Here is a 15,943-nt window from a genome sequence, read left to right as displayed (position 1 = left end):
TTGTTTGCAAGGTAGTTGACAGTCAGGTTAGCATGTCCAGGTGCACTTTAGATGTTGACTAATCAGATAACACATAACATATGTATACATATTAAGATTTCATTTGAAAGCAAGCAGTTAGATTCATTCACTAAGATAATAGAGAATTATTTATTTTCATGAAAACAGTCCTTGTCCTGTTCTAGACCACTTTATTATAAATATGGCAAAAGTTATCAGTTTTTGTTTTGATTTCATATTTAAATATTGTTGTTTTAAAAATCTTATTATCTAATGATAAAATTGTTATGATTTGTAGTCAGAAACTTGGTGAGAACATCAGGTAAAATGTAAAATTTGAAATATGCCTCTTTCTTTAAACTTAGAATGGAGTGGTTTTATTTCTGAATCATGGTAATACATTTTTTACAGTAAAATTGTTACACGTTTAAGGTTTGTCATATTTGCACCATAGAGCTCACCTGGTATACTCACTGGTGTAGGGTGTGTAGTAAGTTGACATGAACTGAAACTAAACTTGTACAAGTTTATTTTGTCTTGCCAAATTTGTTTAATTTGATGCATGTAATTTATTTTATATCTACTGCTAAGTTAATGTTAAGCTTCTAAAATTGTGATGCCCCAGAGCTGTGAAATTTCTCAACACAGACCGTTTGTTTCTGATGATTTCAGCAAGCTGATGCTGATCCTGAAGGAATATGTGGACAGTGCTGATGATTCACAACATGAAGGTTCCCTCCACACTGCCATGAAGTCCCTTGAATACATCTTCAAGTTTATTATCAAGTCCAGAGAACTCTTTGCTGTGTAAGATGATAAGGCCATATTTCCATTTAAGCAAGATCTGATTTTTTCAGTATGAACAGCAGAAAGTATGATAAATCCAGAGAAATTTGTTATTAACCCCATGATATAATTGGCGGATATTGTAATACCCTATATCTGATGAAGGAGGGGTGTAATATCCTCTGTCCATTTGTAACTGAATCTATTCCTTAACTGCTAGGTGGAAATTCATCAGACTTGGATGATAAGTTAACAATGTGATGAGCAAATGTGCTTGGATGTAGGGCTGGTGCTTTTTGCCCCATCCCCCAATGGGTTCCCTGGAAAGGGGTGAAAGGTCAAATATATATTAAAAAGTTAGTAGCTTCTGTACCATTTACAATAACACTTTTTGAAATTTTTTTTAAGGCATCGCTAAAATTATGTTCTTTATGTATTTCCTTAATTTTTCAACATTTTTTTATGAAATCCAGTGCATTAGTTATATGCTTAAATGCACCAAGACTATATTGATTATGTGAGGCACTAACTTGGATACAACATATAAACAAATCAGCTGAGGTTAGGTTACAGTTTTTGAAAAAAATAGTTTCATTCAAATGAAATAATTTGGATGTTTAATGTAGGTGATCATTCTTGAACCAGTTAAATCACACTTATTGCTTTTTCCTCATATACAAAAGCAAGTCGCTGAGCTAAATGAGTAATTTATTCTCTGTTCAGGCTTTAATGCTACTTTATGTTGAAGGCAGGTAATCTTAACTGGTCAGCAAATCTCCACGAACAGTTGGAGGGAAAAAAATATTTTTTTTTTGAAGGAATATAGGATAAAGCAATAACTGTTGATGTAATGTTACCTTTAACAATCTTTTCACAGGCATTTGTAGGTGAAGAGATATAATGTACAGCTCTCTTGTTATAACATAGTACTAAGGGTCCATTACCACTGACTGTGTTATATACCAAGCCATGCTATACTGGGAACTATGATATATTGAGAATAGCATAATATACAGAACCGTGATCTAGCGAGCACTAGTAAATGGTGTTTTGAAAAGGAAATGAAGATATAAGACTGAGTTTCACCTGGTTTCTTTCAGTCCTTATTGTTATACATTGGTATGATTTTAGTAATGGTGTCGATAGTGGTACAACATTATATTTGGAATTGCATTATAATGGGGGAGACCTGTATGTAATGGATTTTGGGCTATAGTCCATGATCCTGGTGGGATAGTTACAAGGATAGAGGTGGGTGGTATGTATTAAAAGACATGGGGATATGCCATTGTGACTCGTAAAAGCAGGTCTATTTGATTCTGATTTCAGACACAGCAGATGCAGAAGTAGATAATTATCATTTTTTGTAGGCTTTTGTATTTGCTTTCTTTTGTGATAGTTATTTATCAACATTGTAATGACCAGAATCAACATTTTAGAAGGCTCTCAAAGTTGTATTGCAACAGTTTATACGTGCAAAAGCATGTACTGACTGAAAAAAGTCTTGAAGTCTTCTTTTTGTTGCAAAATCAGTGTTTCTGTATCCAAAGAAATAAAGATTAAAAGTCTCATTTCAGGATTTCATTCAGAGATATTTATGACCATAGAACTTTAATAAATTCGACTACCGTATATACTCACGTATAAGCCACATAATTTAGGAAAAAATAAAGACTTGGAAGAAGGGGGAGTCGGCTTATCTGCAGGCCAGTGTGTAAACTTTACAGTTTTTAGGTTTTTAGGTCTTTTTGTAGACTACTGTAATGGCTGTAAATCATGGGACACGAAACAATAATTTTTTCTGTGTCCTAAGATTCTACAAATTGAGGTAATATTTTTAAAAAGGTATGCACATTTATTTGTACAAGGCACATAACCATCATAATTTACATGTTCATAGAGAGTGGTAATAATAAAGGCTAAAATTCTCATAGAGATCAACTAAGATCAACATCAATCAGTTTTAGTTTTGTGTTTTAGCTGAACGAAAATGACTTTCCACACAATGGAAGGTTTGATGTTTCGGTGTCTTCTATGTTGATAGTCAGCAAATTTGTCTTTTGTTTTGAGACAGCAGTTCAGGCCAGTTAATTATTAAAACCCTGAAACTGGCTTGTGATAAGAGGGAATTTTGACCGGTAACTATATAAGTTTGGTGTATATACGGTATAAAAATGCCAGGTGTTCACTTGTGTAAGTTTCTTTTGTGTGAATGGAGCTATAGCATATGGAGTTACAGCATTTATAGTGATCATTTTTGGGATTGAAATTAATTGTGGATGATTTTATTGTTGTGGTTTATTTTTTTGTTCTGGTTTATTTTTTATTTTTGTATTATTGTAGAGGTAACAAAATCATGAATTTAAGTGAATAATGTTTAAACTTAACATTCTATTTAGTGAAGCGAATTCTTTATACTAAAATAATTATTTTGTCACAACAATAATTCACAGGTGATACAACAAAACAAGTAGGACTTTTCTTGTTTAGAAGAAATGAAAATCGAAGACATAATGTAATAATCAGGAGTTCAATGCAAAAATCAGAAGATATTATGAAATCGGGAGGTAGGCGTAGAGCTACCCCAAAAATCTTTTTTTTCTTCTCCTCCCGGCATGAAAGTTGACAGGTATGGTGTAAGGTCACTTACATCAAAGCAAACTACACCTCAGCTTTTACAGTATTAGCATAACTTTCGAAGCATTATTTCCAAAACTTTATAAGACAACAGAAAATTAATTAAATTACTTTTCAAACAAGTTTATACCATTTCTTTTTAATAATCATGCACGCCAACCTCGAGATAAGTATACCTGTCATTTTTTAAAATACAAGTTTACCTAAATAAATGCATTTAGAACTTACCTCATGCATCTTGAGATGCCTCAGTGTTGTAAGTTGGCTTATACGCTGGTCATGCACATTTTAGTATTTATACCTGTTCAGTTTTGGGGGTTGGCTTATACACGAACGGGCTTATACACAAGTATAAATGGCACATCAGCAAAAAAATGAAATGATTGTAGGAGGTTCCAGTAGTTGAATATAAAGAAAAAAACGTTGTACTGTATTTTTTGGTAAAATTGCTGTAAGAAAATGTTTTATCTGGCAGTTTGAATACTGATCGTGGGAAACAGCAGTTTGAAATCACTCTCAGACAGCTTATTCAGGCCATAGGAGGCATGATGTTGTACCAGACAAACCAAACTGCTCGTGCTCAGGTAAATTTTTCCTATTTTGCATAAATTATGTATAATGCAAAGATAAATACAAGATTGTTTCATCATATTATAAAGTATATTCACCATAGTCCAGAACTGAAAGTACAGTGTTATGGTTTTAATTTGAGATGTGATTATGTACCTTGTACATTTTAGCCCTCAACATCAGTGCCTCATGCTTAGAGGGGAGGAACAGTAAGTAGATCATTTGGTGTGTCTAACTAATAATTGTGGGTTTTGCAGATTAGATTTCCACTCTGGTTGACCTAAGTCAGCATGGGTCAGTTGCCTGGATGTGTCCTTGGAGAAAGGCCTTAAGCTGCCATTTCCTTGACATGATACAGCTAATAATGTGTTCAATGTGCTGTTAAAAACCTGACTAGCCATTACCCAGTGTGGCATTATAACATTATATATTTTGCATTATTGACTGACCTTCATAAACACGGTGAGATATGGAAATCAGTTGTCTGACATCTGTAGTGTTGTCTGAAAATTATATGATAAGAGATGCTTTTATATAGGATTTATAATTTATACCACACTTTCATATTGTTTTTTCCTACATGGTTAATCAGGTTCCTGCGTCTAATTCATCATAATATATTTTGGCTTGACAAAATATTTCCTTTTTCGAAAGGCTCTTTCATTTATTATTTATTGGCATCACAATTTTTAAAAGTCATGATGCAGATGACAATTAGCACTTGATCACCGAAGTCAAAGGTGTTCATCTCATATAGGGTTATACCAGCTTATAGCCATTGCTTCCTGGTGCCACAGGGTTTCATTATGGCAGCCTTTGACCTTTCAAGGGTGAATGGAAGGCATACTGTTCATGCAAATGGAGGAAGGAACAACATGAAATTATGGAAGCCTGTATGAAAGGAGCCCATTTTAGTCATTTGTGCCATTTGAGTTATATTTTTTTATGCAGCAGCAGATATGATCAGTTTCATCGTTAAAACTGGTTGTGCAAATTGTTCATATCATAGGTATCTAAATGTATCCTTGATTGAAAATATCCCCATCAGACCACAATCTTTTGTCTATAAGATTTAGCATATCATGCTGCTAACAATTACCAGTCCGGAAACTTAAATTTTGTGGTTTATATTATATATACTAATTTACCTATAGTTGAAATAGTATCAGGTTAGAATAGAAGCACTCATCCCAGATACATGATGTGTCATTTGTCTATATTGTTAATTTCAGTAGTCTAACCTGTCATGACTGACATTTCATTGTGGCACATATGCATTGATTGGTACATGCATTACAGCAGCTTGTTGAAATTGACAGGATTAATGCCTTCATAGAAAGGAACCGAAGTTTGGCATGGCTTAACATCTTACATGAGAGTTGCATGGGAAATTTAAAACTTTTTTGAATCATGAGCTTAGTCTTTATTTTTATCTTACAAATACTTACAAATATTCATAAAGATGTCAGGGGGTCCCATGTGGCCAAGTGGTGTAAAGTGCTTGCCATTACCAGTCTGATTTCTGACTGCATGGGTTCGAGTCAGTAGCTTCCCATGGTGGTTCTTACTGGGGTTTTCCCAAGTTCTTCCTCCACCATTTATACTGGCCATCATGTATACCCTATCAGGTGCTGAAACATGTCATTAAACCCACAACAACAGCAACAACAACAGCACCAGATGTCAGTTTGTTCCAAAGGTTCAACAAATAATTTAACCCTGTTAGGTTCTAAGTCAGTCAGTCAAGCCTTGTGTACCCATGACTCATGGTACTACTTTTCCGGTTATTTTTTTAATAATACCATTTGTTGTAGAATGATTTACAGGCACAAGTCACTATAATTAGAAACAATTATTTACCCACTCCAGTTTGTCAGTCAGTTTGATTTCCTTTTTACTTACAGGGATATGCTTTGAAAAATATGCCTGCCACAATTCCAGACATCATAAAAGTAATGAATCCAGTTGAATTCAGGTGAGATTTTTGAGAAACTCATAAGTGTCTTGCAGACAGTTTGTTATTTTTCAGTATGGACCAAGAAATGTATGAAACTAGTATTTCCTTGAGTTGCTTATTTAATTGCTTGTGCACCTTGTATATATTGTTATGTTTTGTCTACATTTGTGTATTTGATGTTAGACATTAGTTAATTTTCTTGCATAATATTCATATATCCATCATTCTGTCATGCCACAACTAAGAAAACTTGTTGAAGGGTAATGTATCAGTAAAGATTCCTAGCCTTTGACATACTTGGATGGTTATGTTGGGTTGGAAGATCGAAGCTTGATATGGGGACTGTATCAAAACTGCACAGTAGCATGTCTTCTCAGTTGTAAAAAATGATTCACCTCTTTGTTCAGCATAAATACAAGTAAACATTATATGAACAGAACATGATAGTTGGTATTTTCGCATTGTTTGGGCATGTAATTCACAAATCATGTGGCGTACATTTTCTGTGTCACCAAAACTCACCTGCTTAGCCAATTTCCCTCAAAAATTTAATATGTCACATGATCTTTGACCTCAGACATCACAAAAATATGTAGGCCACATGATTTGTTGGTCATATGCCCAAGCAATGACTATGTCCAATGCAGAAACAATGCCAATTTTGACTCCAAAATTCTATGGACAGTATTACATGCAGCTGTCACAAACTTTTGTTTCTTTTCAAGGACTAAATGGATAATAAAGATGGATTTAATGTTTTATTTGTTCTAGTTGTGATTTCAAGTTGTTACGGCTTGCTACAAGGCACCTTGATATTTTTTTGCAGCCTCTTTGCACAGCAGCTACCATTTGAGCTTCCATAATGTATTGGTGAATTCTGCATTTTCAAATAGAAATGTGCTCAATCCTCCTATTCTAACATAATTAGCCCCATTATTTAACACAGGGAAGAATGAGTATGTTTAAGAACAGTAATTATTATCTGTATGCTATTAGCTTCTGAAGCTGAGTTATTTTTATCAGTTTGTCAGCTTGGCTGTGTTGAATAGTGTCATTAATAAGGGGTGTCTGAGAGATAGTATCAGTAGCTGTATCTGAATTTGTGTTGTAATGAAGTGTTGTTGTGAGGTTCTCCTGTACATTTTATGGACTGTCATTGCCACCGTCATGAGCCCCAATGTCCCATAGTAACAGTTAACATTTTATGGATATGTTGAACAGTTAAGAACAGACTTTGATGCTCATGACTGCTGCTAATTAAAAAAATCCAAATTCAGACTTATCACAGGTGTGGATGGACATACAGAGGGATTCTCACATATATACCAAGATTTGTATGTCAAACTTTGACCGAGGTACCATCTCTACTTGCTTATAAGACAAGTCCAACTGTAAACTGCACATACCAAGATTTGCTGTCACATAATGTGCTTGCAGATCTCGGTCTGTGCAGTTTGCTAGGAGTAATTGGTAGAACAAATAGCATAGACCCTGATCTGCAGGCACATTATGCTACAGCAGATAGGATCTCTGTTTGCAGTTTGAATGAACTTATAAGATAGTACCTGTGGTAGGCTCGACAAAATTTACCATTGCATTAAGGAGTTATTACAAAAGTTGAAACTACAGAATTTCTTGTTTACATATGTAATGCAAAATTATCACAATAGTGCAAAACATTGAAGAACATAAATTTGAAGAAGCTGGCTAAAAGAATTTGATATTTGGGGGTTTTTCATCTCAAAGATTTATTATTAATTTTCTTATCTTAAAATATCACTTATTTCATAAATTCATATCAATCTGAAGTAAATGAAAAACAAAAAAGAAAAAACAACTGAAAAAGGTAGAGAACTCAGTCGTGTAAGGTATAATTATTTTAGTCTCAAGGCATTCATATTTTTTGGTGAATAAATTTCAGCCTTTTCTTTTCTTGCACAGTGAGTTGTTTGTTGAGTTTCTTAACCATGTGCCAAAGAACCGGTTACGGATACAAAAGTTGAAGTGTATCGATGATCTAGTCCAAAGTGAACTGTTCAGGATGCCAGAGTGCCGGGAGGTGCTTTTACCTACAATGCTCAGTTACACTCGTGAACTGCTAGAATTGTCTGAAGAAGTTCCATCTTGTATACAAGTCCTTAGCAATATTATGGATACTCTCTTTGCTCCTGCACGTAGGGTAAGTATTTCCGGACACCTTGTTTAATACAGTATTAAGGCTTCTAATTAGAAGAATTTAATGCCAGAATACAAAATATTAACCCCAAAAAATGGACAGAATGGATACTTTCATGACTTTCTTATAGAGGTGCATGGTATTCTGGTTTTCTGTGGTATTTTATTCCAGCAATACATACTACAGTATTTTCCACTATGCTGATACTACAATAGTTTTCCATTAGTAATGAATAGAAATTCCTGAATAATCTTTTTCTGACTTTAGTGATATTAAAAGCATATTTTCATTTTTCACAACAAAATTCCAAAAAGTTATTACATATTCACAGGACAGTTGTATTTGTCAGATTCTTCCAAACATTATTACATTTTTACAGACTACACTTCTCCCTCAATTGTTCACACCAAGATAAATTGTGGACAGGGTCAGGCATGGATCCCATTTGTTTTTCCCAAAAATACCAAAAGAACTGGTACTTGTTCAATGTGAAGAAAATTGTGATCAAAACTAGCAAACGAAACTTAGATATATTGTTCTTTTTATCATTAAAAACAGTGTTTAGTACCCAGAAATCTGATTTAACATCATGATAAACTGTTAATAAAAAGTAATATATTTTGTTAAGTTTTCTATACAAAAATATTCTTGGAACATTGTAAATAAGAATCTTTGACAATATTTCAGTCTACGAAAATGTCAAAAATGACTACTGTTGACAGCACTTTAAGAAATAATTATCAGTAAAGTAAGTTTCGTGACATGAAATTTGTGGTTTAGTTTGTCTTTTAATTCAGTTTCAGTATAATCATCATAAATGCTCAGTGTTCCCTTGTATTCAGTGTGAAAAGTGTTAATCTACTCTCATAGCTATGTCCAAGAGTGTTTCTGAGAACCTAATTAGGTGTTGTGTTTTGATTTCTGATTTGTGGATGTTTTGTTTTATTGTTACAATGAATTGAAAGTAGACCTGCTTTGTATTATCATAGTAATTATGTCTTTTATATAAAATTAAATAAAAGGCATGGAATAATTAACAAAAAAGTTAAAAGACAAGCAAATCCTACCCATGTTAGAACTAGTAGTCACGACAGTGTGTCAGGTCAACTGATTTCAGTAACTAGTTGCACACTGTTAAAAATATTATTATGTAGGTTACATAATTATTAAAAGATCTAACATTAATCAGTGGTTTATACCAACAGTGCAAGAGAAGCTGGTGAAAGGAGTGCTTGGTGCGCAAAAACTTTGTTTCACAGACATGGTTCATTATGGGGGTGTGAGTTCTAAGTAAACTTAAAATTCCAGAATTGGCACTCAGAGGTTTGCTCAGGGATGAGTAGATATTTCATTTTTACTTGCAGTGAAATCCCAACATTATTATTTTACTAGTAGAACAATATTTTTAAAAATAAGAGTTTTGATGGTTGTTGTTTCATGAAATAAATGTCCCTAGTTTTGATAAAATGGTCTTGTTGTGAATCAGCAATATTACTCAAACATATCCACAGTCACATGCAGAAAAGCAGTGACAAAATGCAGTGTTTTCAGAGGTACACATGTAATTTGTGCAGAAATTTCTTAATGCAATTTTTTATTGATTTTCAAAGGATATCTTGAAAAAAAAGGTAATCTATACAGAAAACTTAAAAAGTGAACAACTTATTTTTAAAAAAAAATATTTAATTGACATTTATAAAATGAGTATTAAACCTTTTAACAGCACACACCTCACAACCGACCCCTTTCTGTCTTCTCATTGTTGATGTCTAGCTGGGACTGCACATCCTTTAATTTTTCAGAGGTCATTCTGTAATTCATACTGTCACATACTGCAGTCTGTGTTTTTGGACTCCATTGTGCGTGAGTTATTGAAGGAGAGGTGTATGTTTCTCACAAAATCTACAATAATATAACTCTGGTATACAATTTACAGGAATACCCTAATACACAGCGGTACACATACTTTTGAGGTACAAAACTTTACTTTATGAAATTTTTTTTTCCCTTATCATTCATGGCTAGACATTACATTTGTAAAAATCGCAAAGAAAGGATTTAGAAGATTTTACAATATGTTACGCTAAAAAAGTTTGAGACAAGAAAAGTACTGGAAAGGATTGTTACATATGCATTACCATGTGTTGTTGTTCATGTAATTGTAGATGTATCATGACAATGATATCAGTACTGTGATGGACATTATTCTGAAGACAGTCATCAAAGCAACTATCAATGCGCTCTCAGTAAGTTACGAGATTTTGTTTTATATTTGTCATTATTATATCCCTAAGAGGAGGGAGGGGTTGCATAGTGTGTGTGCGTGTGTGTGTGCGTGCGTGAGTGCGTGTGTGTGGTTTTTTTTCATGCTTCTACAGTACTTTTAGTTCCGTAAGCTCTTACTGATTTATTTCATATTTGGACTACAGTATTGTTACATATTCCTCTTCTCTCAGTATTGGAAAACATAATCACATACTCCCCTTCTGTCAGTATCTCTCCTGTTTCTTCTTCAAATACTTTCCCCAATCACATTATATCAGGATTATTAGCCTGCTACCTCGAAATCCAGCCCTACTAAAAGACGAAAATTGTCTTTTACAATAGACAAAGGGTAATAACTCTTGCTCAATACCTCCCCTTGTGCAGGATAACATCCTCCGACAATCCAAGCCATTTTTGTGTTCTGATTGACTCATCCAATGTTTTGGATTTATTGTGTGGATTAATCATTCTGCTACAGGTTGTATACATTCTTTTTTTTACAATTTCTGACAATATGAGTGATTTTGTCACCTTTAGGGACTTTGTCTTTTTAAGACCACATCATACCATGCTATCATTGACATCTGCAAGGTCATTACTTTGACTTTTTTCCCTTGCTCCTTTTGTAACAGAGTTGGTTTAACAAGCTTTTAACATGCTGCAATGCTAATTTATGCTTGGTTTGTACCTTCTTGAGTAAGGTTTCAGTAGAAAGGTAAACTAAAAACTTGAAGTACATAAATTCAAGCATAGTCTACACCGAGTTTTTCAAGTCCTTTGTTAGTAACGGGGAATATATTAATATTGTCGAGTTAGTAACTTGATGAATTATTGATTTATGCTTTGCTTTATCTTGTATCATTTCAGCAGAATGTCATTTAAATGCTGTTTATGCTACTTAAGAGCATGGATGTCTACCATGACTCTTGATTTGTCGATACTAATTATACATCGTTCTTTTATATGCAGAGTCTGTAATATGTGGATAGAGGACATCTGGGCTATCATTTTAGCTAGTTAGTCACATATTGATCTGCTCATCTATGCTATTAGCTAGTTGGTCACATACTAATTTGCTAATCTATGCTTTGTTGTCTCTTGTATTGTTTCAGGAGAAATAGTTACTAAATACATGAAATGCCATTCAGAAGCAATAGTCCATTTTGCATTGAAGGGAAGGAAAGATGGAATAAGTCAAAGAAGACAACCTATGGTTTGTTGTTTGCGATACTGACTCATTGGGGAGTATTACCCAATTTTAGGCAGCCCATTTGGCGTAAGTCCTTCTGCATGTCTGAGCATGACCATTAGGTCTGTAAGTCATGGTGCATGGGATACATGTTGGATCAGTTGGATGCACCTCCTTACACTACTGCACATTTACCAGTGATCCATCCATATAACTATCACCAATCATCCAGCGCGGTAGACCTTTGAGAGGATGGCCCAGCAAACTAGTTCATTGCTTGCATTTCCAACTGGGGAGGGGGGTCTGTATTTTAGGCAGCCCAGTGGGCATAATCGCCCCCATCGCATGTCCATGCATGTCTCTGTGCCTATAAGTCAGAAAGCATTGGGTTTGTACCAGATCCATTGGATCTAATGGATAATAAAACTGCATCGTCAAACTGGCCCTCTGGCCGTTCCAACCTGGGGACCTTTTTGTTGAATCGATCCAGCTAGCTATGACAGATCCATCCATCTAATTGTACCATAGGCAACATGCCCTTACTATGACGAAGATTTCAGTGAGAAAGCTGTCTGTCCAGCCATGCCCTTGCAGTGGCTCATACTGTTGATAGGCAACCATCTTCTATACCTCCAGCTTCCAGACTGACCATCTGCCAGGCAAACCAGCTGGCAGTATTGGCAGTGCCGGACATCCATATCTCTATGTTTATCCACAGGGGAAAGCTAGTGATGTTTTCAATGAAATGAAATTGAGTCTTCTTAGCACCTAGTATGTCTTCTCCAGAGCTGCAAGTAGACCCAGATTGGGCCTAGATGTACAGTGAGTGTGACGGAACTCCTTCAGATCCACCATCCTTAACATGATGCTCAGATCAGCCATGGAATGGACTGAAGTTTAGCTTTCAAGCTGCCGTAGAGGATATTTATAGAGTGTTATTTACTTTAGAATTCCATCCACCCCCTAACGCTACTCTAAATAATCAATAAATCTCGACATGGAGGAAGAGATATAATCCTTCTGGTTCCTTCCCCAGTCAGATAGACTTAAGATGACTGATGCCTTCTGCACTGATCTCCAAGTACTTCACAAGAATATAGCAGCTGTTCATCAGTATGCTTGTCTCTTTTATAAGGTGGACAAATGTGCTCCATTCCTGTCAGAGCTGGTTTGGGATGTCGTTTCACCTCCTTCAGTGTCGGATTTGGCCTCATTGTTACCCTTCAGACTCAACAGAGACACCCAGCAATAGCCATGCTTGGGAGGTGACGGCCAGGATTTCCAGGGTTATTGACTAGGGCTGATCACCATACCGTGTCCAATATTTTGACGAGTTTGACCAATTTACTCCAGATACAACATTTCACATGCCTGTGATCCATTTTTCTCAAACCTTGCCATACTCCCTTTCATGACGACCTTGTTCAGGTCACCATTACTTTAGAGGAAGAATAGAGGCTGTTTGGAGGCAGGCAGGTCAAGAACTACCCCTCCACCTCACTGCTCAACCCACATGGTCATTTGGAATCACTCATCCGCTGCAAGTTTCAAGGGACATTAAGCTTCCTCAGGACAAGGGATCATCTCAGTCACATGTGCACCAGTATCGATCCTTAGGAAGCAATCATACAGAGGCAGTAAAAAACCTAATTTTGAGCTTCCTGAATCTCCCTATTTCCTCAGAAGAGGGTCAGTGGCGAGTGTGTGTGTGTGTGATCCAGGTGATTGAGAGGGTCTTCAGGTTTTGTTCATCAACAATCCCCTTTCCTCCTATAATCACGGATGCACCATCAGAAGAAGAATGTCTTTCTACAACAAGAGATATGGTCACTCGTAAAAAAAAAATTTTTTAAAAGTGTTGGAGCTTGTGCCAAGGTCACAATCCCTTGGGTTTTATTTAAGGCAGTTTTCTTTTTCATGGGTGATCAAGGCAGTTTTCTTTTTCATGGGTGGGTGGCAAGTGTGTGTGTGTGTGTGATCCAGGTGATTGAGAGGGGCTTCAGGTTTTGTTCATCAACTTTTCCCCTCTCCTCTCCTCTCCTGTCCTATCATCATGGATGCACCATCAGTTCAGGAGAAGAATGCCTTTCTACAACAAGTGATATGGTCACTCGTAAAAAAAAACACTCCATAAAAAAGTGGTGGAGCTTGTCCCAAGATTACAATCCCTTGGGTTTTATTCAAGGCAGTTTTCTTTTTTGGAAAGCAAACAACAAGTTAAGATCATCGTAGATCAGAGTTGCCTCAGCCAATTCAAGATGGAGAGGGCAAGTTCAATCTGCCTCCCTGTTTGATAGGACTAGGATACTGTCAGTCTGAATTTAACCAATGTATATTTTCACATCCATACCCACTCCATGTCACAAACATTTTTTCCAGTTTGCTTACCACAACATAGTTGATCAGTTCAAAGTTCTCCTCTTGGCCTCAGGATCAGCCCTTGAGCTGTTGCAGAGATTATGAATTACTTTATCACCCAGTTCCAATCATCTTCATCTACAATGAATAGCAGTATACCTGGACAACATCCTCTAGAAACATGTGGTAAGTTCTATTCTGCTCCAAGGCAGGAACAGTGTCCTCGCTTTGAGATCATCCAGACTTTCTGCTGAAGTGGGTACTGTCTGATCTCAGTCCATCCCAGAATTTTGTCCATGGACATGAGTTTTTAACCAACTGAAATCTGATACAACTTCCTCATCTTAACTTATTCAGAAGTGTCAAGCCTGTCAACCCTGTGTCTAACAGGACTTGGATTTCAGTGAGATAGTTTTGCAAATCCTTGGTTTATTCAATGTGGCAGCAGACTTGATCCTGCTCAGCCATCTTTTTTATGTAGACATGCGAGCACAATGGCATCCCATTTCAAGTTCCCTTGGTCAAACAGTCATAATTACACCAAATATTCTATCATTTCTGCATCAGTGGTGCACCCCAGGTTGGCTGACCATGTGATTATCGATGGAGAAGCCCCAAGTGGAAATAAAGGTAGGTACTGTTGCCAGTGCACATCGTTGGGGTGCCCACCTGTTTCCGACCTTCACTACCATCAGTGACACATATGAGCAAGGTGAACGGCCTGTACACATCAACATCCAAGAAATGAAGGCTGTCATCAATGCCTTTCACTTCCAGAATGGTCCTCGTTAGGTCTGACAACTCTTTGGTGGTGACCTATTTCTTCAGACAGGGAGGCACCAAATCACTCGACCTGTGGGTTTTGATTTGGCATTTTCTATGTCAGTGTGACATTCCCTATATCAATGGTCAGATCAGACACATTCCCAGCAGGCTTGATGACTTGACTTGACACTTTATCCAGAATAGGTCAAGTCCTTCACACAGAATTGTCCCTCCATCAATCGGTCTTCACTTGGATTTGTGCACATTGGGGACATCTAATGATTGACCTCTTTATGACAGATCTTTTTGACCTTTCTCATCTCAGTCAACCAAAATTTCTCATTCTGTTTCCAAATGGAACCAGTCCTGGGTTTTAACATGACTCATTTAGAATCCATTCAAACCTCTAGCCCACACTTCACTAAAGTCATATTTCCTGATAGCTTTAGTTTCTGCTTGCAGGGTAAGTAAGCTGCATGCCCTTTATGTCAGCCCAAGCTCTCTTCAGTTCAGATTGGAGAGTTCAGTGGCTCTCTTGACACAACCAGGCTTTGTAGCCCAAAATAGTTTACTGTCTGTTGGTAACTAAACAGTCATCACTTGCTTTCTTCCGTAGACAGGTCAAGAACAGCAGCCATGCAAGATGCTGTTCATGTTCTCAAGCACTACTTGAAATGAGCAGAGACATGTCATGGCATGCACAAACAACTCTTCCTTCCAGTGTGGGCTGGAACACATTTCATCCCTCAAGCCCTTTCTTCATGGCTGAAGTGAGTTGTATGTTCTGTGTATTCTGACTTCTCACCAGATCAGTCGCCTCATGAAGATTACTGTCCAGAAGCTTTGAGCTGTCCCTGCGAGCCTTGCATTCAAACACATTTCGATCCAATATATAATAGAAGATGTTGGATGGCATGCAGAGTTAACTTTCTCGAGCTTTCATATGAGAGGTTTAGCATCGCAAAGGCAAACCTTGAATCTGGTAGGTCCCGTGACAGCAGCATAGACAACCACCAGACCCAACTAGATGAATCAACACAGTCTGTTAGCTTGACTGGATTCGCTGACAGGGTGACAGGTCAAGTGACACCATGCTGTGTTGGTTATATAATTAGATGAACATATTATTGTTCACATGGGGAACCCAGCTATTCTTCACTAGAAGGATACCCATTTTAGAGGTTGGATGCTCAGCATCCCCTCATCCTATTACATATTCTAATGTAATGTGATTGGGGGA

At 36.6% G+C, this 15,943-nt stretch overlaps 1 protein-coding gene across 5 annotated transcripts in view; it reads left to right on the top strand.

Annotated features, from left to right (window-relative positions):
* Positions 1-15,943, top strand: part of LOC149795694 (dedicator of cytokinesis protein 1-like) — a 215,837-nt gene that overhangs the window by 91,315 nt on the left and 108,579 nt on the right. For all 5 annotated transcript variants that reach the window (XM_089965574.1, XM_089965572.1, XM_089965573.1 and 2 more), the window contains exons 24-28: positions 673-807; positions 3,899-4,007; positions 5,898-5,968; positions 7,892-8,129; positions 10,292-10,372. In XM_089965574.1, the coding sequence (XP_089821700.1) occupies positions 673-807; positions 3,899-4,007; positions 5,898-5,968; positions 7,892-8,129; positions 10,292-10,372 (634 nt within the window). The remainder of the gene's footprint in view (positions 1-672; positions 808-3,898; positions 4,008-5,897; positions 5,969-7,891; positions 8,130-10,291; positions 10,373-15,943) is intronic.

The sequence above is a fragment of the Sinohyriopsis cumingii genome, chromosome 7, assembly GCF_028554795.1.
Source record: "Sinohyriopsis cumingii isolate HCF-2022 chromosome 7, ASM2855479v2, whole genome shotgun sequence".
Lineage (NCBI taxonomy): Eukaryota > Metazoa > Mollusca > Bivalvia > Unionida > Unionidae > Sinohyriopsis > Sinohyriopsis cumingii.
Note: the sequence above shows the minus strand (reverse complement) of the source record. Positions and strands in the feature narration are given on the sequence as shown.